The 22,537-nt window shown below is 36.6% G+C and overlaps 1 protein-coding gene across 1 annotated transcript in view; it reads right to left on the bottom strand.

Annotated features, from left to right (window-relative positions):
* The window catches only part of LOC114266517 (dicer-like protein 4), a 130,284-nt gene that overhangs the window by 14,012 nt on the left and 93,735 nt on the right, over window positions 1-22,537 (bottom strand). Inside the window, exons 17-22 of the mRNA XM_082925113.1 lie at window positions 21,273-21,367; window positions 17,120-17,325; window positions 16,015-16,224; window positions 15,079-15,540; window positions 14,710-14,982; window positions 12,529-12,855 (exon numbers count right to left, since the gene is read on the bottom strand). Of these exons, the coding sequence (XP_082781239.1) occupies window positions 12,529-12,855; window positions 14,710-14,982; window positions 15,079-15,540; window positions 16,015-16,224; window positions 17,120-17,325; window positions 21,273-21,367 (1,573 nt within the window). The remainder of the gene's footprint in view (window positions 1-12,528; window positions 12,856-14,709; window positions 14,983-15,078; window positions 15,541-16,014; window positions 16,225-17,119; window positions 17,326-21,272; window positions 21,368-22,537) is intronic.

A 22,537-nucleotide genomic window follows, 5' to 3' on the forward strand; every position in this document is an offset into this window, starting at 1 on the left:
CTCCCATCCACTCCTATAGTCCAGTCGACCTCTCCCCAACCACCTACAGTTGGCCCAACTTCGTCTTCGTCTTCGTCTCAGTCGAACCATAGCTCCGACTTTCTTGCCTAGGTCTTCAGCCCTCATCCTGGGCTCCTCGACAGCCTATTAGGCTTGGACGACAGTCTCTCGACTCTTCTAGGGGTCTGTCGGTAGCCCTTTTGGCCCCTGTCGGCAACCCCTCTGGCCTCCTTGGCCCCCATCAAGAGCTCCTCCTTGGCTCTCTTCCGTCTGTAATCAGCCTCTGTTGGATTACATGTAATTAGCCTCTCTTCGTCTTACGTCTGTAATGTTTGGTTCTTAAAAGATCTTTTAAATAGCTTTGACCTTAAAAAAAAAAAAGGAAACTAGATTCTTAATTTTCTATGTTTGTCTAGTTACTATTGTGCTTGTATTCCTCCACTTTCCATGGCAGATTCCATCAGTGTGTCCACTACTTCTTAGACACCTCGAAGTGAGAGTTCCATTATACCTACTACTATGACTGATAATCCCAACCCTAGTCTTAAAATTGCCACCTCTTTATTTAATGGTTAGAACTATCTAGCGTGGTCGCAGAGTTTGACTATGTTTTTGAAGAGCAGGGGGAAGATGGAGATGTTGATGGTTGCCTTATTATCACAGTATAACTGCATTGAGTCCGTTTGATCAATAACTAGATCGCGCAACAATAACTTGATCCATAAGAGCTCACACACCCCTTGTACCATAGCTCTGAACTCAGCTTTTGCACTTGACCATTAGTCTAGTGCCGTTGATACACTTGATTCTACTTCTACTTCTGTTAGCCAGGATACTGATGATCTCTCTGGCATGACTATTCATGAGCTTGAGGATGTTCTGCGTCACTTACTGGACCACCGATCTTTTGCTGCTCTCAGTACATCTTCCTTGTCGCTTGCCTGCTCAGGTAACTTAGCCTCTTCTCCTCATGTTTTCCTTTCACATAAGTCTTTGCCCTGGATTATTGATTATGGTGCCTCAGATCATATGTTTACGTCCTTTGACCTTTTCTCTATCTATAAACCCTCTTCAGGTCAGGACAAAGTTAGGATTGCCAATAGTATTGTTTCGTCTATTTCTGGAAAAGGTTTAGTCCATGTCACTCCTACCATACCTCTATCTTCTGCTCTCTATGTTCCCAATTTTTCTGTTAACCTGTTATCCTTAAGTCGTATTACAAAGGATTTGAATTGTAGTGTGACTTTTTTTTCCTGATCATTGTCTTTTTCAAGACCTTGTCACGAGGACGATTGGCAGTGGTAGTGCAGAAAATGATCTCTACTTCCTAGATCAACCGGACACGCTTGCTCATTCTTCCACCATGAATCTTACTACCACAAATAATTTATTGATGTGGCATTGATGTCTTAGGCATCCTTCTTTTTATTTACATAAGCATTTATTTCCATCTGTTTTTACAAACAATAATGTGTCTGAGTTTCTTTGTGAGTCTTGTCAACTTGGAAAACAACACAGAGCTTCTTTTGCTCTCAATTTTAATAAAAGTTTAGTTCCTTTTTCATTAATATATTCTGATGTCTAGGGTCCATCTTGTGTTATGTCTGTGAAAGGTCATAGATGGTTTGTTACATTTATTGATGATTTTTCGCGTACTACTTGGGTATATCTCATGAAAGACAAGAGTGAGGTTTTCTCTGTGTTCCGTAATTTTCATAAGATGATTTGTACTCAGTTTGGAGCCACCGTCAAAATCTTTTGTTCTGATAATGGGGGAGAATACATAGATTCTGGGTTAGGGCAATATTTTTCTGCGCATGGCATTGTCCATCAGACCTCTTGCACCAATACCCCTCAACAAAATGGGGTGGCAGAACGCAAGAATTATCATCTTTTTGACATGGCTCAGTGCATGTGTTTTTCTATGAGTGTGCCTCGGTCGTACTGGGGCGACGCTGTCCTCACCGCTGCCTATCTTATTAATCGTCTTCCTACCTAGGTCTTACAAAAATAAGCTCCCCTTCAAGCCCTCTTAGGTTCTGAGTCCTTGTTTTCTATTCTTCCAAAAATATTTAGCAGTGTCTGTTTTGTCCACAATCACTCTCCTACTCGTGGTAAGTTCGATCCTCACTCCTCAAATGTGTTTTCCTTGGGGACTCTCTTACTTAAAAAGGGTATAAGTGTTATCACCCTCCTTCTCGTAAGTGGTTTGTATACATGGATGTCACTTTTTTTGAGTCCCAATCCTATTTCTTGTCCTCTTCGGTGTCATAGTCCTCCCTTTAGGGGGAGCCTTGGTGTGAAGTGATTCCTGTCCTTCCTATGGTGGAACCAGTTGTTCTTGCACCACCACCTCTTACTGGGACTACAAAACCCAATGTCACCAAGGATAAGGAAGGGCAAGTTTATGTCAGGCATAAAGACCAACAAAAAGTTAACTGGATACAAGAGACCACTTCTGCTCACCCACTGCCATCTCCTGCTTCTGATAAGAGTCTACGTAACTTTGAATCTCTTGAGTCCATTGATCTTGATACTCCTATTGATCTTGATGTTCCTATTGCCAAGAGAAAGGGTGTGGGATCTTGTACTCAATATCCTATCTCAAATTTTGTATCCTACTCTCATTTGTTGTCCTCATCTAAAGCTTTTGTGCCAAATATTTCCTTTGTTAACATTCCTAATCATTTTCAGGATGCTCTTGCTACCTTTGAGTGGAAACTTGCCATGATTGAGGAAATGAAAGCACTTAGGAAGAATGGCATTTAGGAATTGACTGAGTTACCTAAGGGCAACCGCCCTGTGGGATGCAAATGGGTGTACACTGTGAAACACAAAGCGAATGGTTTTATTAAGCGTTACAAGGCTAGACTTGTGGCAAAAGGGTTCACTCAGACATATGGCGTTGACTATCAGGAGACCTTTGCACTCGTGGCTAAGATGAATTTAGTTAGAGTACTTCTTTCTCTAGCAGTTAATCTAGATTGGCCACTTCATCAGTTTGATGTAAAGAATGCCTTTCTCCATAATGACCTCGAAGAAGATGTATATATTGACATTCCTCCTGGTTTTGAGAATCATCAAACAAAGGGTAAAGTATGTCAACTTCGGAAATCATTATATGGTCTCAAACAATCTCCAAGGGGTTGGTTTGAGAGATTCACTCAAGCTATGCTTAAATATAACTTTAAACAGAGTTAGGCAGATCACAATTTGTTTGTGAAACATTCCTCACGTGGTAAGACTACAATACTCATTGTTTATGTGGATGACATAGTTCTTACAGGTGATGATCTATGAAGCACGAGTGCGGGCACGGATACGATACGGGTATGTCGATATGGCAAATTCTTAAAAAAGTAAGGTACGAGTACGGCTGGGGTACCTCAAATTTTTTTAATTATTTTTTTAAATTAATAGCTAAACATCTAGCATATAAACCAAGTTTCAATACCAAAACTAAAAAGAGAACAACTTGTCTAAAAAGATTATATAATTCTTTCTTTTTCTTTTTTGATTGTCTAAAACAGGATGCAAAAGAGAGAAAAACAATGACTCATGGGGTAAGGGTGTTGGAAATAAATTACTAGATATTTTCAAAATTGAAAGAAGAATAATAAAGGTTGCAATAAATTCTAGCAGCTAAAAAAATAAAAATAAAAAATAAAAAAACCTCGTCGTACCAGTGTCGTAGCTATGTTGTAGCCACGACGTACCCACAACGAACCCAAATGTATTTGCCGTACCCGGCATGTATTCGCTGTACCTAGTACGCATACCGTCATACCAGTATGCATACCCGCACACGGTATGTAATAACCCAACCCTCTTACATGCTTTACGTCTTTAATTATATGTGTAATTATATGCTTAATGTGAAATTCCATGTGAAATTGTGTTTAATTATGTGAATTATTCGATTATGAAATTATATCTGTCGGTTATGAGAAAATCTGTTGAAATTATGACTTTTGGACTGGGAATTGAAATGCCTTTCAAAAGGTGAAATTGTTGAATTTTTGAACTGCTCAAACAAAGACCAGAACCGCATGTGCACGTACGGGGTGCACAATCGTATGTGTGGAAAACAGGGGAGCCAGATTGAGCATTCTGAAATAAAAGCACGTGCAGAGCCGCACCTGCGGCACCTCTTTCCGCACGTGCGGCCAGTAGGGGAAATTTCTGTCAGCTTCTTCTCTTCTGTTTGACCCTCTAGAATTATTAACGGGTACATTTGATCCTGCAGAAATGCTTAAACATGAATGGGAATTTAACGAATTGGACGAATGATTAAAGAGAAAAAACTTAAGGAAAAGTGACTTACTTACGAGTTGTGCGCTATGTGTAGGTCACATACAAGAAGGGACTGTTGTTCATCCACATCACAGTGAGTAATAGTAGTGTAACGATATGTTTTATTTATGTATTGTGATTACGATTCTTATATTTTTACTTGTGAATGGCGTATGTTATATCAACTGTGTTTTGATTGGAATAACGGGGTGATTGAACGATGATATATGCAATGGACCCGAGGTCGTTCTGCTTGATTGTGAATAATGGGCCCGAGGCCATTATGATATGGACTACTTATGATACTTTGCTCTAAAGCTGAGGGTGATGGAGACATGCCGATGTCCCATCCACCTTGTAATGATATGGACTGATTATGACTCAAGGCCTAAGGTCAAGGGAGATGGAGACATGTCGATGTACCATCTACCCTTTACTGTTCCGAACAACCGTTGATATGTTGGGCCCAATGTCGTTTTGTCCTGATATTGGGCCCAAGGCCGTTTATTATTGTGTTGGGGCCGAGTCCGTTCCGGAGTGATTAAGACTAAATCAGACATGTGATTTAAAATATATTCTTCATGACTTATGCTCATTCACAAGAGCCTCCTTACATTGCTATCATTCATTGAGCCTTGCTCACTCTGTATTTAGGTATGTTTATGTAGGTGATCAGCCAGGAGGCCAGCCCTAGGTCAGTTCCAGGAGCTTTTTGTTGGACCGATTTTGTCGAGCTTCCCAAGTGGAGCCCTTTTGATCTTGTGGGTTCTTTTGTATACCACATTTTGTTAAGTCTCTAATGACTTGCTATGCGTATTTTGTCAATATATAAGTTTTGGGTTGTTACCCCTTTGTTTAGACTTGTATGACATGGACGTGTTGGGACTGAACTGTATGAGTAAATGCTCTATGTATACGATGTATATGATGTGTGTACTAAGATCCTGGCATTTAGACATCGCTCAATGGACGTTTCATTTTGTCATTATAGTTGCTTCCGTTTTAAGCCCCGATATTGTATAAGATATTCACTGATTATTTTGTTTGAGGCCTAAGTATAGGCCGGTCATGTCCAAACTTTTAGGGGCAGGTTTGGGTCATGACACGGTAAGTACCGGTAGTCATACGGCACCATTTTTGGAGTACCCGTGCTTCATAGGTGATGATAGTGAGGAAATACCTCTGTTGAAGAAATATTTAGCAAGTGAGTTTGAAATCAAAGACTTGGGGAGCTTGAAGTATTTTCTGGGAATTGAAGTTGCTCGCTCCAAAGATGGGATATTTATCTCACAGAGGAAGTATGTGCTTGACCTATTAAAGGAAACTATGATACTTGGCTGCAAGGCCTGTGACACTCCACTGGAACCCAATCAGAAACTAGGGGATGATGAAGGAGGAGCAGTTGTTGATAAGGGGGAGCTATCAGCGTTTAGTGAGTAAGCTCATCTACCTATCACACTCCCGTCTTGATATTGTTGCTGCTGTCAGTGTGGTTAGCCAGGTTATGCATGCTCCTTATTAGATTCAGTTCGAGGCTGTCATAAGAATTTTGCGGTACTTTAAGTCTGCTCCAAGTAAGGGTCTTTATTTTTCAAAGCATGATCATCTTCGTGTGGAAGCCTATACAGATGCGGACTGGGGTGGATCAATTACTGATAGGAGGTCGACTTCAGGGTATTACGCCTTTGTTGGAGGCAACCTAGTTACTTGGAAGAGTAAGAAACATAATGTGGTTGCCTAGTCAAGTGCAGGAGCTGAGTTTAGAGCTATGACACAAGGGGTGTGAGCTCTTATGGATCAAGTTATTGTTGCTTGATCTACGTATTGATCAGACGAACTCCATGCGGTTATACTGTGATAATAAGGCAGCCATCAACATTGCCCACAATCCGATTCAACATGACAGGACAAAGAATGTTGAGATTGATCGCCACTTCATTAAGGAGAAACTCACTTGTGGCACAATATGTATTCTATTTGTGCAGTTGGGTGAACAACTCGCTGATATCCTTACCAAGGGAGTTGGGAGTAAGCCATTGCATAACATCCTAGGCAAGTTGGGTATGAGAGATATCTTCGCACCAGCTTGAGGGAGATTGTTAGAATATTATTATTATTATTCTATTGTAATTATTCTATGTCTTAGGGCTCCCTTGCAATTATTAATCTTCATTAATATAAAAAGGGATGCTATCACAATCAAACTCTAATCTCTTTTCTTCTCTAAAACTTACATATTGTTCCTGGTAGTGGGCATCTGGTTTGTCAATTGCGGAAGACTTTACATGGTCTCAAACAATCTCCTCGTGCTTGGTTTGATCGTTTCAATGCCGTTGTGTTCACCTATGGATTTCGTCGTTCCACTTGTGATCCCTCTGTTTTTGTTCAAAACTCCTCTACAGGGGTTATTGTTCTCATTGTGTATGTGGACAACATCATCATCTCTGGCAATTAGGAATGGCAACGGGCCAGGGCAAGCCGGGGACCACACTCCCCGTCCCCAATCTCCGATGGTAGGAATTTTCCCGTCCCCGGCCTCGATCTCCGATGGGGAGACTATCACCGCCCCCGTCCCCGCCCCCTAACGGGGATCGGGTTTCCCCGGCCAAGAAAATACCCCGGCCAAAATGAAAAAAACAACATATATTCAACAACAGATCTGATCTAAGCATATATATAATATATTCATCAACAACAACAAGCATATTTGTTCATCATCATCATCAACAACAACACACCCATTCACAGAGAGAGAGACAAACAGATCTAAAAATGTAAAAAATAAAAAATAAAAAATCTAACACATTCACAGAGAGAGAGAGAGAGAGAGAGAGAAGACGGCGATTCAAATACATTCATCAACAACGAGAAGCATATATGTTCATCATCATCATCATTAACAACAACACACCCATTTAGAGAGAGAGAGAGACTAACAAATATGAGCTCAAAATGTAATAAATAAAAAATAAAAAATAAAAAATCGACACATTCAGAGAGAGAGACGACGGCAATTGGATGTGATGGAGAGGAGAGACAACAGCGATGGAGAGGAGAGACAGCGACGATGGAGGGACGACGGCAATCGGCAGTGAGACAGCGGTGATGGAGAGGAGGGACAACGGTGATTGGGAGAAGGGACAGCGGCGATGGAGGGACGACGGCGATCGGCGGTGATGGGAGGAGGGAGATCGGCTCCGACGTCGTGAGCAGAGCAGCTGCGTAGAGAGAGAGAGAGAGAGGGAGAGAGGTTGAGAGAAATGAATGTGAGTGATGAGAGAGTGAGAGATGCCTCACACACACACACACATATATATATATATGGAGAATATTTGGGGAATATCCGGGGAATTTTTTAGAGATATTTTGGGGTCCCCGGCCTGAAAACCGTCGGGGATTTAATTTTCAACGCCATCCCCGGCCCTATGGGGATAATTTTTGGGGAAAACCCGTTTGAATCGGGGTCGGGGGATCGGGTCCCCGTCGGGCCGGGTTCAAATTGCCATCTCTACTAGCAATGACTCCTCCAGTATTGCTAATTTAAAACATTATTTGGGTTAGCGATTTCACACTAAGGACTTGGGTTATCTTCGGTATTTGCTTGGGATTGAGATGGCTCGCTCTGCTTAGGGTCTGTTTCTCTCAATGCAAGTATGTTCTTGATCTTCTCTCTGAGAGTGGTCTCCTATGGATTCCTATGTGAAACTTGATGGTAAGACTAGTGCCTTGTTTTTTGATATTGGCAGGTATCGATGTTTAGTAGGGAAATTGATTTCTCACTGTCACTCATCCGGATATTACTTATGCTGTGAGTGTTGTTAGTTAGTTTATGCATACTCCTTGTCAACCTTATTTTGATGCTGCGTGCCGTATCTTGGGTTACTTAATGAGTGCTCCCGGTCGTGATCTCCTCTATTGTCCCTCGCCTTCTTTGCCTGTCACTGGCTTTAGTGATACTGATTGGGAAGATAGTCGAACTGACCGTCATTCTACATTTGGATATTGTACCTTTGTTGGGGGTAATCTTGTTACTTGGCGTAGCAAGAAACATATGGTTGTTGCTCGCTCCAATGCTGAGGCTGAGTATCGTGCCATGGCTCATACCACCTTTGAGATGTTGTGGGTTTGTTCTCTTCTATAGGATTTTGGTATTTCTGTTCCCACTCCTATAAGCATGTGTTGTGATAATCAGACTGCTATTTTCATTACTAATAATCCTATGTTTCGTGAGCGCACAAAGCATAATGAGGTTGATTTTCATTTTATTCGGGATTTATTGTTGCGGAAGAAACTTATGACACTAGATGTTTGTTTTGATGATTAGTTGGGTGATACCCTCACCAAACCCCTCGCTCGTTCTTCATTTCAGCGTTTGTCTGCCAAGCTGGGCATGTTCGATCTCTATTCTCCAACTTGAGGGAGAGTGTTAGAATGGTTATATGTCCTATGTTATGTTATTTTTGTGTAAAGTTAACGGGTACTGTGGTCGTATTGTTAGGTGGTATGTTTTATAAATAAGTGCTTATGGTTTCAGGTTTATTTCAAGAACCTAAAAACATATGTTCAATATAACACAATCTTCTTTTCTTCTCCTCTCTCTCTCTAACCCTAATCATAATTTTACATATTTTTACATTTTAATTGTATATAACTTACAGTGCCAAAAAGACATTTATAGTATGGCAACTAGTGGTGGGATACGTGCGTTGCACGTGAATTGTCTTTGAGAGGTGAAAATACAAGTTGAAGTTATTTTAAAAGTTCTTTACACCAAAATCTTATAAACTATTAACTAATATTACTGTACTCCCTTCATCTATGAACTTGTATATTTTGACTCCCTCAATTGTAAAAATATATTATTTTCAACCCTCAACTCAACTATAAAAATGTATTGCTTTCACTCCTACAAACTCCCTTTAGACGACTTCCAAAGAGATGTATTTATACAATTTCATAGTTGAGGGGATCAACATGTACGAGTTCATAGACGAGGGGTAAAGTGTTATTCAATAGTAATTAAGGAGGTTTTAGTGTAATTAACCTTTATTTTAAAGTTACCTATGTGATTTGAAAAGTTTATTTTTTTATTTATTTGTTTTTTTAATAGAAATTAATGAAATTACTTCAAATATCATATGATAGATAGGACAGATTTTAACATTTTGTTTTGACATTTATGGCATTCAATGGCATTGTGCACATAAATCGTACCAATATAAATCGGTGAATGGTAATTTTTTTTTTACCCAATCAAAGAAGAGAATGAATATTCAGAAGGAATCATCATTCTCCAAAATTGAATGACAATGTTTGACCTCCCAATGGAATAACCATTCTCTCAAAGTGGTGAATAATAGTGATTCTATTTTTCCAATATAAATCCATTTACTTTTTGTAATCCACATAAACATGGGAATAAAATTAAAAAGAAATCACCATTCCATTTCATATAAATTAATCTGGCTGTTTTTGTTTGATTTGAAATGAAAAAAAAAAGAAAAGAAGAAATGATTGACATATAGACTATAGTATATCCCCCAAATTATAAACATAATCATGACCGCTGATAATTTGGATGTCCGAAGTTGTAGGAGATTTTAACAACACACTCTCAAAACGTGTACCATATGTAAGTTATGATATTTTGTGGTGTCGATATCGTTTTATCTCATAATCAAATCATTTTCAATCTAATCACCATAACTAATCATAATCAAATCACTTTTAATCTCATCATAACCAACACCACAATGAGGCATAATCAAATCGTAATCACCACAATAGATTATAACCAAAGATGACAAAAAGTTATAATTGAAACATATGGTACATTTATAAAATTTTCCACATGTGAAAAAGTTTGTGGGAAGAAGGGTTACAATTCAGAAGAGACTTTAAACTAAAAATTTGCGAAATAGAGTTGTGCTATTAGTATACCATCATCACATACGATTATAAGAGGTTGTTGTTTTGGAAGTGATGATGAGATTCGAGAGTTTCGTGTAGCATAAAAACGATGTCCCAGAATTTCATTGGTGATGCCTTCTTTTACTTAGTTTGAATTTGAATTAATATGGTGTTGGTTTGGTTTAATAACACTGTTGGTTGGATTATGCCCTTTCGCTTTTGATGTGGCATTTGATTATGCCATTCCGGTTGGATTAGTTTGAAAATAGTAATTTTTTTTAAGGGTATTCTAGGAAATTAGAAGTAGACAAACATTTTGCCCTTTTTGTTTTTTATAATTAGTAAGAGATTATACAACAATATGTGCATATAATAATAGTGTTATTTACGATTATATAAGAAGTATCCGTTAAAAAGTAACCGACACATATCTCATACCCTTGTGTGAGTGTCGGGTGTCCGACATGCGTATTTGATTTATTTTGAAGAGTCCGTGTAACATCCCTTGGTTCATGACTTAACCTTCTTGAAACGCAGCGTTTCACCTGGGTATCACATATAACTTCACAAAGTTCTTTTCTTCATTTATGACCTACCATTTTTATTTCAAATGGAAGAATTCAAAAGATATTTCGAACTAGATAGATCTCTCTTTTCATAAATTCACATTTGTTCCTGGCATTGAAGCCCTTGGAGGGAGATTTTGGCAAGAGTCCAAGAATTAAAGTTGCTCTACTCCTCAAGCTCTTTGGACTCATCAGTTTGGAAGTTGATTTCTCCACTCTTCTCAAGCTGGGGTTTGTGATATCATGTACATTGAGGTAGGGATTTCTTCTCATCTTCTTAATATAGGTTTTATGGGGTATATGTGGTAGTTTCATTATGTAAAAATTGTGCATCTCAACTCATGCATCATGTGGTTAGCTAGGGTTTCAAGATTTATAAATATATTGTGTTTAACTCTCCTCCAATGCAAACATTTTGAGAATATATCACTTGTTAAATGTTAATGTGAAAAAGGCCCAATTTCTTCAAAACCATAGAATGTAAAATTGAGAGATTTTGATAAAATTGTTGATAATTTACATGTTTTTGAAATTTATAAATTTCTCATCTTTGTGATGTGCCTTACACCTCATGGATTATGTTGTATTTATTTTTTTTTTTGAAAAACCTCATCTTGATTGCATAATGGTGATTTGCTAGTTATGGAAATGTGAGAATTGACTTGGAAAAACGTTGGAAATCTTGAACTTGGCTTGTTTTGGAATTGATATAAGAACTTGAAATCACACTCTTGGAATTGAATTGGTTTGAGAACCATTGATGAAAATGTTTTGAAAATGGTTACGGTTTTGTGAATGATAATGAGCTTTCGATAGAAAACATGGTGAATTCGGGTAGTATACAGAGATGAGATTGTTAAGCCGGACTAAGACTCCATAGTGAAAGACCAAAACCCCCAGAGAGTAGGTACCAATTTGTTAAATTGGGCTGATACTCCACCGTGAAAGAACGGAAGCCCGCATGAAGTAGGCACCAATTTTTTTCCGGCTAGCAACCAATAAAGTGGGGGATTAGGTGGTTCTTGTCATAGACAACTAGACCTAGGAATTCACCTTAACTAATTGGATATGCTTTGTAAATTGGAAAGAAAGCTAGTATTTCGGATGAACTTTGTGAAACAGAAACAGTTGATTTTGAAATGAACTTCGATTTCAAGTTATGTTATGTATTATAATTATATAGCATCATGATCATATACATTGTGAATTCATATTGTTAGAAACATTCTCTACTAAACCATGTGTTCACCCCTCGTTTAACTCTTTTCAGATATTGATGATGGACCACGACTTTGATTAGGCATAGAAGATGGATATGAGCTTTAGCTCTTTTTGACGACGTAGGGCCTCGTTTTTGTGTACAGCCGTGAGCCTTATTTTAAAGCGTTAATCTCTCTCTTGTTGATGTAGCCCACAGGGCATTTATGATTTGTTGAATTATTATTCTTTCGTAACATGCCATACATTCAAGAACCATATAGGCTTTGAATATAGAATGCATGTTGGTGATTGGGAAATCATGAAATGCATATAAAGGAACAGAGTGCAGGTTGTGGGTTTAAATTCACTCTATTATATTATTCTCTCATCTATTTTTATTTGTTCATTATTATTGTTGCTTTATTCCATTTATTTTTCATGGACTCAGATCTTGAGAATCCGGGACGTGACACATTCCAACTTCAAACACCAGTGTGATTGGAAGCAACATAGAACATAGCAATAATGGCAGTTAATTGAAGAATAAAATATTTTTTACCTTTAACTTTCCATATAATTTTTGTGCAGCGATTCTTTGGGCAGCTGTTTTATTTATGTTGGTAGCGCAGGCAGTTATCCAAACATTTTTAGCTTTCACTTTCGCTTCAACTACAAACACTCCATTCTTCTTTAAATATGGAAATTCCGGTTTCCAACTATGAAAATCGCAAAGTTTCCGAAGCTCCTGTATAGGATTAAGTTGAAACTTGGAAAAGCTCATAACTGGATCCATAAAAGAGAGCACTATCTTCCAAACACGATTCAAGTCGAAACCTGTGTCAAGAAGAATGGCACCGACACAAGACTCTACCAGGTCACCTAGAGCCTGAATCAACAGAGTGAAATTATATATAATTCAGAATCCCATGAATTTAGCATAATTCCGACTTTCCAAAATCAAACCAATCAAAACTATATATTCTTTTGCACTGACCATGACAAATTGAACAACAAAAAGGTATTGCCACAATACAATCACCTACTACATAGGAAGCATGGGTGCAGGTGCGGGTGCGGGTACACATGTAGGTATTGGAAAAACTAAATAAAAAATATAAAAAAAACACGAAAACATATATATATATATATATTTTATAATTTGGAGTAATACATGGCATAAAAATTAAAATATCAAATGAAAAAAATAATTAAAATATTGTTGTAATGGTAAAAAAAAGAACCCTGAAAATATTTTGTTATATTTTTTATAACTACAAAAACACACTATATCTTTAAAGTTTTAAAAAATAGCTATAATATAATTGTTCCACTATTCTTATATTTTTTAAAACTACATTTATGCCCTGAAGTACCTACAAACGTACCCATGTCATTCCCAAGTATTTCACATACATATTTCGCATACCCAGTACATGTGCAGCCATTCAAGTACCCATACCCGTACCCATACTGGGCAAGTACCGAGCACTCATACGACAATATCTTTGAAGTACTAAGGCTTCAAAACCTACCACAACTAGAAATACAGGATAAGGCATGATTCTCAAAACCAACCATCAACACAATTTCATTTGCAATGATGATCCTCTCATATGCATTATTACGAGAAAACAAAGTGAAGTTGACAAGAAAGACAACAACAACTAATCAAGTGATGATGTGGAAACAAACTAAATTAACACTTCATGAATGGGATAATTTTATTTTTCTTTAATAACATGATGAGTTGTGATCAAGGTTTTAAATATCGCCTGTTAACTGACAAAATTTTGGACTTCTGATACCGTTATTCACTGATATATCAAACCAATACTATTTGATAATGACCGGTATATGACCGTACTCTAATACCGTTATTCGAAACCATGGTTGTGATGTGATATGATACAAAGTCATAAATTTATTGCTTATGAAAAAGAAAGCAAAAGAATAACATTATTGTGTTGTACGAAGTTATAGTTCTTTTTGATTTTTTTTTTTTTCCTATTCATATACTTTAATTATCTTTTGTAAGGGGCACTGGTTGGTGAAATGATAAAAGTTTGGGCTTCCAAGCATGGAACACTCAGGTTCTAATCTAAGGGCCACCAATTTGTGCATGTAATGGCCAAGGTTAGGCCTATCTTCACTTTTACCCTCCTCAACACTCTCAATTAGCGAGGACCAACACTAGGGAATGTCTCATGCCGTCATATCCGTCATTAGTCTACAATTTTAATTTACAAGATGACTCCTATTTTGATGTGATGTGATATGATATTCCCAAATTTACTTTCTACTTGAAAACAACAACTTATGACCACATGGAGATCAATGTGCCAAAAAGTGATGATGAACCAAATTCCATCAAACATAGAAACTATATACAAGGTATAGGCTTCACTTATAGGTATATTATTTTACCTACTCACCAAAGTGGACATCCTTGTCAATTATTTATTCTTGTTTTCAATATTGTATATTTGTATGTACGATCTAATTTAAAAGTTTTACCTACTTTAATTGGCATTCCCAATTGTGCCAATTCACATATTTTTTGGGGTTGACATCAAGCATTGTATTACACATTGGATTTGGACATATATATTGGCATCAAAACTTATACTGTTTTAGGCTATTAAGATTTGCATTTATTTTAAGAAAAATAAATGAGATAAAAAGCATCTTGATAAAGCACCAAGTTATATAAAAAACTAGAGCAAAGGTTTACAGTGACTACCTTCGGACAACTTGGCCCTTCAACAAAACCCTTCTCTAAAGCAGTTGTTTTAATGAAGTTGACATATTTATTCACAGAAGCATGGAGGCTACTTGAATTACAGAGCATAAATTCGTGAAAGGAGAGATCCACCGCAATTTTGGCAAAGGAATTATTGCACACGGACAAAGATCTCAATTCTGTTAACTGACCGGGATTTAATTTTGGATACACTGAATACAAGTAGGATGTGATTAAATAATCCAGTACAGCATCTCCAAGAAACTCCAGCCTCTGGCAAAAATCATTGTGTTAAAACATGTATCATATAATCAAATGCCTTGAATGCAGGCTCCAATTCATATGGGAGAAAGAAAACCAAATGCATACCTGATAGCAGCCTCCCCAATACTTCTTGTAAGAAGGATGAACAAATGCCTGTACAAGCAAACCTTTATGGAGAAACTGATACCCTAACAAATTTTCAAGCTTGGTAATGTCCATGTGAGCATCAAGTGTCTTGAAGATTGTGCTTGCAGAGCAAATATTACTAACTTGTGAGGCCTCAAAGTCCACTTGTATGCCAATCCATTTGAGAAATGCAGTTGCTGCCTTGAAACCACTGTCAACTATGAAAGCTCCAATAAGAGCTTCGACCACATCAGAAATGGTTTTCTTATGCAACCAATGGTGGCCTCTAGTGCATCTAACTTCAACATTTGCATCATTTGTCAAACTATTTTCTTGAGGAGAATGTATTATGGCCTCTGTTTTTGTACTACATATTACTGGACAAGGGCGTCCCAGGGTGAAGAATTGGTGCGGATCAAATGATTGATCACGTATATATTCCTAAAATACAAACACAACACTAAACAATTAAGTGATCATGAAAACAGTGGTGCATTTGAAAATGTCGCAAAAACAATTATACATAAAGGAGACCCTACTTTTGCCATTTTTATGTCAGAGTACTTTGGATTCATCCAGGACACTACCAACCATATCTACAACTACATCTACAAAGGTGATATTTTAGGAAATTCTTAGACATCTTAACATATTTTCAAACAAAAACACAGTTCTTCCCTACATCATTGACAAACACAGGATTTTCTTTTATTGAGGGAGAATACTGACCTCATTGTTAAGTATTCAGAAATTAATTGAAAATCTTGCCTTTAGGGCACATAACTACGAAATCAACGCAAAAATTTAGAGTCAGAATGAATGGAAGATGGAATGGATGAAGAATAATTATATCATTACTCCTATTTGAATTATTAGTTGGCAAGTCAAGATCATTGCCGAAAGTACACCAATTACCTGTAATTTGCTCATTGTTGCTAGCTTTAGTAAATTGGAATTATTTACTATGTTAGAACGCTTTCTCGTTAGCCATCCTTCATCAAGGGTGTCATGCAAAAGAAAGAGGTGCCTGCCGACTGCAAATTTGAGGAAAGCATCGCCAAGAACTTCAAGCCTTTCAAGAGAAAACTTTTCATTGCATTTCTCAGTTGTGAGTGCTTCGAGAACCTAATATATAAAAAACACATTATTTTTCACCATTAGAAGTTGATTATCATGAATGGTAAGAACAGAATGTTGGGGAGCTTGATATGCATTTTTGGGCACTTTTCCTAATAGCTTAAACTTTTAGGACAATTGTTGTGAAATGTATTTTTATTAATTTATATTTTCTGCATGGGTATTTTCATCTTTAGGGATAATTAGAGTTTTTCTTTCTTTTTTGTTGAATAAACTATGTAATTATTTTTTGAGATTAATAGAACAATAAACAATTTTCCAATCTTGTTTTGCACTAACTAACATGGTATCATAGCTTAGGTAGGAGGAGGCCTTGGGTTCAAGTCTATCTGTATGCATTTGTTCCTCATTTGCATTTTGTTTTTCTCTATGTTTAGATGATTGCATCTCCACATGCAAGACAGGATTGCACATGAGGGAGGGTTTTGGAAAGCTTGATATGCATTGTTGCATCCTTTTTCAATTAGCTTAAGCTTTTAGAACAATTGGTGATCTAAGACAACATTTTAAGGACTCAAATGTGCATAAGTGACACAATGTTAGACATAGCCAAATAAAACAATCTATTGAATTGCTAACCACGAACTCATCTAAAAGCTTAAGCTATTAGAAAGAGGGACAACTTTATTATGTGTCCTCAACACACCCTCTCACATGTGGCCAGGCTCTCCTTCATATAAGGGCTAAACACATGCAAATATTTTTTAATTATCGGGTAGGCGGTGAGGTTCAAACATATGATCCACTGTCTGCACTGATACTATATTGAATTGTTAGCCACCAACTCATCTAAAAGCTTAAGCTATTAGAGATAAAGGTAACTTTATTATTTATATCCTCAACGCAATCATCGAATCTAGTACAAGAAGTAGAAAAGCCTTACACGATAGGCAGTAACTTCAGCACCCTCAGGGAATGACGCAGATAACCTGTCCTTCAATTCAATTGCCACAAGGAAGCTTTCCAGACGATGCATAATTGATGGTAACAACGATAGTGAACTTCCAATATCTTTAGAAAAGCCAATTATCTTCAATTGACATAACTCAGGAGGTAAATCAATAAAGTGTTCCTCTTTTTCACGTGATTCTGATTTAAAAGATTGATAAGCAAATAAGTGCAAAATTTAGAGAAAATAATAATAATAATAATAACAAATAAATAAACCGAAGAAAAAAAGAAAAGAATCAAGAGTTGCAATAAGTAAAAAATGTAATGTAGAGCCAATATATAATACTAGGAACAGGCTAGGTGGTGTACAAGAAACTTGAGAGATAAAGTACATGCGTATATTATTTTGCACTTAATCATGAACTTATTCACTTAGAATAAGTACAAAAATTTCATACATTCTGTGTCTTCCAGCCGCTTTAGAATGATACACCCAATACTTCACATACAAATTCTATTATTAAATATTTTTCCCAAATCAAAGAAAACGTCTACTTTTTAGCATCCGGACACCTATATTAATGAGCATTATTCTTCACTTAATCACTTGTTGTAGACACCCCATTTTGATTGATCCCAAGGCTTTGGCCGCTTGCAAGCCTCCCGATGATGAAACGGTAATTACTTCACCTTTGGAATGTTTAAAGTCGTTTAGAGTTGCTATATAAACCTATTTTGGCTAAAAATCGATTTTTTGCAAAAATGACAAGTTTACCCCTGACGCCGTTCTTAGTAAACCAACTTTTTAACCCCGAGAAAGAGAGGAAAGCTCGGTTGCACTCTGATGAAAGAGATTTTCCAATATTTGTGACCGGATTCATCAAAAATATTAATCAGAGAGCAATTCGGGCTTACTTAGGCTACAAGCAAGCCAACAACATGGGACTTCGCACTTGTGCATGCATAGATGGCACATGTACCAAATCAAGTTGGGAGCTTCTATATACACACACCTAATCCCCTCTATACACACACTTAATGATACTTAATTTTATTACAATTTTATCCCTAAATGAAATTACTATTTTAGACATCAACCAAATTCATCTCAATGCACACATCCTGACTTCACGTTCATCTCAATGCATACATCCAAACTTCACGTTGAAACTGAAGCTTCAACCTTCCTTATTCATAGCTTCTTCCTCATTCATCATTGATATGGAGGATTTATCTTATAAAAATCAGCAAATAAGTGTTTATGAGAAACATAGCGAAGGAAATGCGAGTTTCTTTTTTTTTTTTTTTTCCAGCGTCGTTCGGATAACCAGAGCCGAATTGTGTTATTTGGTTCGGAAATCTACTACCGAAATAATTATTTATTTTCGGAAGTTGTTGTCCGAACAAACTAATAAATTTCGGAAGTTGTTGTCCGAATCAATTATTTAATTTCGGAAGTTGTTGTCCGAACAAAGTTAACTTTTACAACATTCAACTTCCGAAAGTTGAAAATAAATTCGGACAACTACTTCCGAATGAAGTAAAAAATTTTTTTTGCAAACTGTATACCAAATTTACAGTTTCGAATTGCAAATTAATCTTTATAATGCCATTAAAAATTTGTGATGTTATACAAAACATGCAATGTCATTACATTTGAAAATAATATCAAATACAATACGTAGTGATTGATTCATATAGGTATAAATTATGTTACAATAATTAAAATTTTAATACATTTTCTCAAATTATTTATCACTCAATAAGAGATTACCACAAATGTAAAAAGAATATACATAAGAAGGGAGAAAAAAAAAAGAAAAAAAAGAAAAACACTTTCGGAAGTTTAAAACCAAAAGTATATATACTGTTCGAAAGTTGAAATCCGAAACAAAAAATTAATTTCGGAACTTGATTGTTGTTTGAATTTAATATATTCGGAAGTTGACTGCCGAAATAATCAAAAAGTTTCGGAAACCTACTGTTGAAATAAATCACCAATTTCGGAATCCTACTTCCGAACAAATGAATTAATTTCGGCAAACTAGTTCCGAACGATTTGTTTACACTCCGTGGGCCTTCGTCCGTTTTCAAAATGATAAAAACAAAACTCTACGTTTTGATTAATTCATTTGTGATTTATTTCAACAGTAGGTTTGTGATTTATTGTTACTGACAGAGGTTGAAGATGAAAGCTCTGTATGTGTATTTGGGGATGAAAGCTGTGTGTGTGTATTTGCACATGGTAAGCTTCAATGGGTGTGTGTATCCTCAAGGTTGAAGATGTAGCTTAAGCTTCAATGGGTGTATGTATCCTCAAGGTTGAAGATGTAGCTTAAGCTTCAATGGGTGTGTGTATTTACACCGTTGGGAGAGAGCTAGGTTTGGGGTTGGGGGGGGGTGTGTGTGTGTGAGGGCAGATGTGGAATAAACTGTGTGTGTAGTGAGTAGATTAATTAGGAATTAATTTTTTTGGTGTGTGTAGTGAGAAAGATGTGCAAAAAGAGTATTTGGTGTGTGTAAATAGATGCTCCCAATCAAGTTGTGCGTGTGCACGTGAGTAGTGCGTGCGCACATTGGTGATACGTACGCACGAGAGTCGTGCATGCGCACATCCAAGCGTGGCAGAGCCAGTTTTGAAAACTCAATCTTGGTGCATTTCTGGAGGGAGGAGGCAAGAGGAAAGCAATGAGGGTTCCAGAACCTTCCCCTTTGCCTATAAAAGGGACCTCTCCCCCTCCCTTTCAAAGGGTGAACAACTTTTGTGAGATTTTGAGAGCCAAACACTCCTCCCCTCCCCTTCCTCTGCCTTAGCTTAAAATCCCACCTCTAAACTATTGAAAATCATCCTAAAGCTTGAAGAACTCGAACTATCTCAGAAACCCTTGCTTGAGGGAGGCTCGCAAGCAAGAAAATAGAGTTTTCTTGCTTGTTTTTGTGTTTTCTTCAAAACAGCAGGTAACCTCTTATCTTTTTATTATTTCAATACCTTTTCTTTGCTTATTTTCAGTATTCATTCATGTTAAGGTGTTAGTTTATCATTCCATCATGTAGGGTGTTAGTTTTGTCTACTTTTTCACTATATTCCGCATGCTTTCTTTATTTTTCCTAGAACAGTATGCTTAGAGTGTTCTAGTCTCTATCTCTGCATGCATATGGCCCAATTTAAGCATCATGTATATTGGTTTTGCATTATTTTATGTTACCTGTCTTTTTGTGCATTAAATCATGTTAGAGCCCTTAAACCAGGCCTAGATTGCATTTTGTATGTATTAGTTGTATGATTAGGACATGTTTAATTCATGTAATACATGTAAGACGTTGAAAGTGGGCATCCGGATAAGTTTCTTCCATCCTCCTGGCATATGTGTGTTATTTGCATTGTCTTTTAAATAATGCAAGTTTCTATACTTTTCTATGCAAAATTGTGAGTTTTTCATGAGTATTGCTTAACTCAGTTCATGAGTATGATCATGTCCTTGAAAAATCCATTTTTGGTAATAAAATCTTTGTTTTTTGAAAGAATATGATTTTATTCATAGAATCTAAGTTAGGTGATACTTATTTTTCAAATCACACAATTTTAAGATTAGTTAAGAGTTTTAGGTCTAATAATAAAGTTTGTGAATAATTAACCACTAAAATCATAACATAGAAAGTGAGTAGAGGGCAATCTTTGAATTGGGCAACAGAGGTTCCTATCATTCAATGACCTTCCCCTTTTGTACCTAAGCTTCTGAATTTAGAAATTTTCTGGTTATGACGGATTGGTCATTAACTTAGTTTTCATTGTTAAAGGTTTTTTTAATTCCCCTTTAAAAATTAAGTGGCGACTCTTTGTTGTTTAAAGCGAGTTGGTACCAATTTGTTTGGGAAACGGGCCATAGACTCGAAAAAGACATGGCACCCACACTTGGATTGATAAGATTCAACTAAGTGAATATTCAATTCATCACGTACATTAGTACTCCTCATATAGAATGATATCAGAATACCAAACAATTTATCCCGACAAGTCATATACGACCAATTGAAAATGTCGACAAGTTTTAAATGGCAAAAGGAATCACTGTGTGCCAAATCAAAGATAACTCAATTTGCAATAGCATCAACAAAGTAAAGATACAAATAAACTATTTGAGTACCTGAATTCCCTCCCTTCCTTAGTAAATTGTCCAAACAAAAAAGTTGTTTTGCTTTTAAAAGAGGTTGGTCAGGGTATGAAAGACGAATGCCACACCTGATTTATGGAATTAAAAAAATTATTTAAAAAAAAAAAAACAGCATAATAAAATTTAATAGGTTGGGTATATCATACAAATAAGAAATACAGTATTAGAGCCACAATGTAAAAGCAAACAGATGTCATTAAGCCATTTCCCATTTAACATTACTAGTTTATATTCTCACAGATAGTTTGCACTCCAAACCCTAACCCTTGTACTAAAGAAATATAGATAGAATTATGATCAAGATCATGTAAACAATAATCATAAAAATGAAAACCTGTAACTGACTCAGAACTTGAGGGGCACTCCACTAGTTAAAATTCCAATATTTCAATTTGTATAAATGCGAGACTCATTCACCCTCGACATATGATTATCAAATAAACAATATTGATTGAAATTAAAATTTATTTAAATTAAAAGGCAAAAGATTCTCCATGATAGTGTACAGCATGAGGGTTGTAGAATTTTCAGATCAACACAGATTGAAGGTTTGAACGACTACAAGAGGTTAAATTGAAGGCTAATATGTAGGGGAAGGGGTTAGGACTTGAGTCAAGGATGGTTGACAAAGGTTTTAGGACAGAAAATGACACTTTTGGGAATTGTAAATAGAGAATAATAGTCGTGCAAGTCAAAAAGAAGAAAAAAAACTCTACGGACCCCACCTATATGCGGTAGAAACTACCCCCTAAGGTAAGGTTGCTCCAAGACACAAAATCTGTATACAAATTCTCAAAGCTTTCACTCTAATAAATAGCACGAGCACATATGCATTTATACGCTACTGGCTCTTCGAATTCTACTAGACAGTCCAAATTTAAGAAACTAAGAAACTTTAACTAATACTTCAAGGCCTATATAACCATATATGAGACAAAAAAACATAATTTCACCGCAAGGCGAGCCATGGGCAACCCCTATAGCCCATGTCCCACAATTTCTAAAATTACCAAAAAAACGTTGACACCTAAAACCTAATAAACAACCATGAAATCTATCAACAAATTCTAACTTATAAAATACATCAAATTAAGACTAAAATTGACCCTAAACGTAATTATACAAAACCATAGACGTGCTACATGAAAATTTTAGATATGCCACTTTTCTTCTTCCCATACTCAGCATGATGGAATGTCTTTAAAGTCATGCCCATCTATTTTTTATTGTAAGAGTAT

Source organism: Camellia sinensis, chromosome 4, assembly GCF_055761805.1.
Source record: "Camellia sinensis isolate YWXY chromosome 4, ASM5576180v1, whole genome shotgun sequence".
In the NCBI taxonomy this organism is placed as follows: domain Eukaryota; kingdom Viridiplantae; phylum Streptophyta; class Magnoliopsida; order Ericales; family Theaceae; genus Camellia; species Camellia sinensis.